This window comes from Poromitra crassiceps, assembly GCF_964638095.1.
Source record: "Poromitra crassiceps genome assembly, chromosome: 18".
In the NCBI taxonomy this organism is placed as follows: Eukaryota; Metazoa; Chordata; class Actinopteri; order Beryciformes; family Melamphaidae; genus Poromitra; species Poromitra crassiceps.
Window position 1 is genome coordinate 26,802,204 of NC_139636.1, and position 1,789 is coordinate 26,803,992.

General features: G+C 42.5%; 1 protein-coding gene across 1 annotated transcript; it reads right to left on the reverse strand.

Moving 5' to 3' along the window:
* Nucleotides 1-507: 507 nt before the first annotated feature.
* Nucleotides 508-1,405, reverse strand: LOC310792575 (ras-related and estrogen-regulated growth inhibitor-like protein; the record flags this gene model as incomplete). The annotated part of the gene is made up of 4 exons (XM_083654274.1): nucleotides 508-927; nucleotides 1,034-1,110; nucleotides 1,217-1,270; nucleotides 1,357-1,405. 4 exons carry the CDS (start codon nucleotides 1,403-1,405, stop codon nucleotides 508-510), a joined length of 600 nt encoding a protein of 199 aa, XP_083510400.1.
* Between the last annotated feature and the right edge of the window lie 384 nt (nucleotides 1,406-1,789).

The window sequence follows — 1,789 nt, forward strand, 5'->3', positions numbered from 1 at the left end:
CCCAGCAAACTGATGAATTGTTAAACCTCAGAATTATTTCATTTACAGAAGTGAACATAATGCAGAAGAATGACTGTTTTGATCATAGTTTCTCTGTTATCTCTACCTAGGCCTACTCTTGAGATCCAAAGTCATGCCCACTTCCGGGTTAGGCGTGCGGACCAAGGGATTTCACCCGCCATTTTATTTTCCATACATTTCATAAAATGCTTATAAAAACATTTTACTTGGTCAAGCTCAAACCAAGCGATTCAGCTATATTTAGAATCAGGAGAGACCATAGAACATATAAGCTTAACAAAAATAGCAGATTCATTCTTTTTTTATGTTGTTGTTTTTTGGTCGGAGGGAAATGTTATGGAATTCTGGACAAAATCCTATCTGACAATAAAAAATATTCTCAGATTTGGGTCAGAGCAGAGAGATGAAATCTCATCAAATGGGAGGTCCATGGCCCTGATGTGGACTAAATTAGGGTCTTGATAGGAAAAAGGTTGAGAACCACTGCTATAAGGAGTCTGTCCGTCGTCGGGCGAACACAGCAGACATGCTCTTCACGATGCCCCTGAATCCCAAAGGTCTCTTTGTGGCCGGCTTGGAGTCCTTCATTGTGTCAGCCAGCCCGTGGAAAACCATCAGCACACTGTGGTAGTTCTCAGCTGCTGAAACCTCATAGAAATGACAGTCTGAGGCCAGCGCCAGCAGCCTGCCCTCTGAGCTCAGGACTGTCCGCCTGTGGTGCAGGTCTCTCTTGTTCCCCACGATCACTATGGGCACTGCGTGCAGGCAGTGTCTGCTGGACCTGATGCTCTGAATGAGCCTGCTGATGGAGTTAAAGCTGGCCCGGTCACAGATGCTGTAGACAAGAACAAAGCCGTCCGCCCACTGGACCCTCTTCTCAAACAGTGAGGTCTCCATAGACAGATCCTGTAAAATCAGACATGGAAATTCACATAAAGTATTGCATTTTGTGCATTACAATATTAGTAACAGATGGTATTAAGAGCAACTATCAGGATTATCCATATCTTACTTGAGAATAAGGTGAATCCCAGATGTTGAGAGTGATTTCCCTTCCATCCACTATAAATGTGTGACTGTAAATAGACTCTGTAGAAAGTATGGAAGTTAATGAAAAGTATAGAAGGCAGCATGTAAGCTCAAGGTCAGTGAAACACTTGCAAAAAGAGAGATGGACATACAGTAGGCTACTTACCAATATCTCCATATTCTCCAATAAATCTCCGAGTCAAGAGGCGCACCGTTAGTGCTGAAAAACATCACCGTCAAACTATCAAACTCAGGCAGTCAACAGGTGCACAACAAAGTATAGGCATTTTTTAAGAGCTGGATTACCTGATTTACCAACACTCTCTGTCCCCATAACAACAATGTTGGCATCCATCTTCATTTAATGAGCTGCTGCACACTGCTGCGCCGCTCATCTCATCTGTGCTGAATCTGACTGGGAGGCTCCCAGCTCTGCAGCTCTTTATAGGGCAGGCAGAGTGGGCGGGCCCAGGGGGAGATCATCAACAACAAGTTAAGTGGGAAAATGGAAATAATGTGTTCATCGTCTGACCACAGCATGATCTGTGGCATATTGCACCACATGAATAAATAATAATCGATCTAATAAAGGCGATACCGTCTGTCTGTATGTATGTCTGTAAAAAAAAAAGGGGGGGTAATAAATAATAATTATTATTATTATTATTTTGTAGTATGTGTGTTGAGCCTGTACTTGAAGTTCATACAAATCTTTATTGCCATAGTACATTTCATTTGT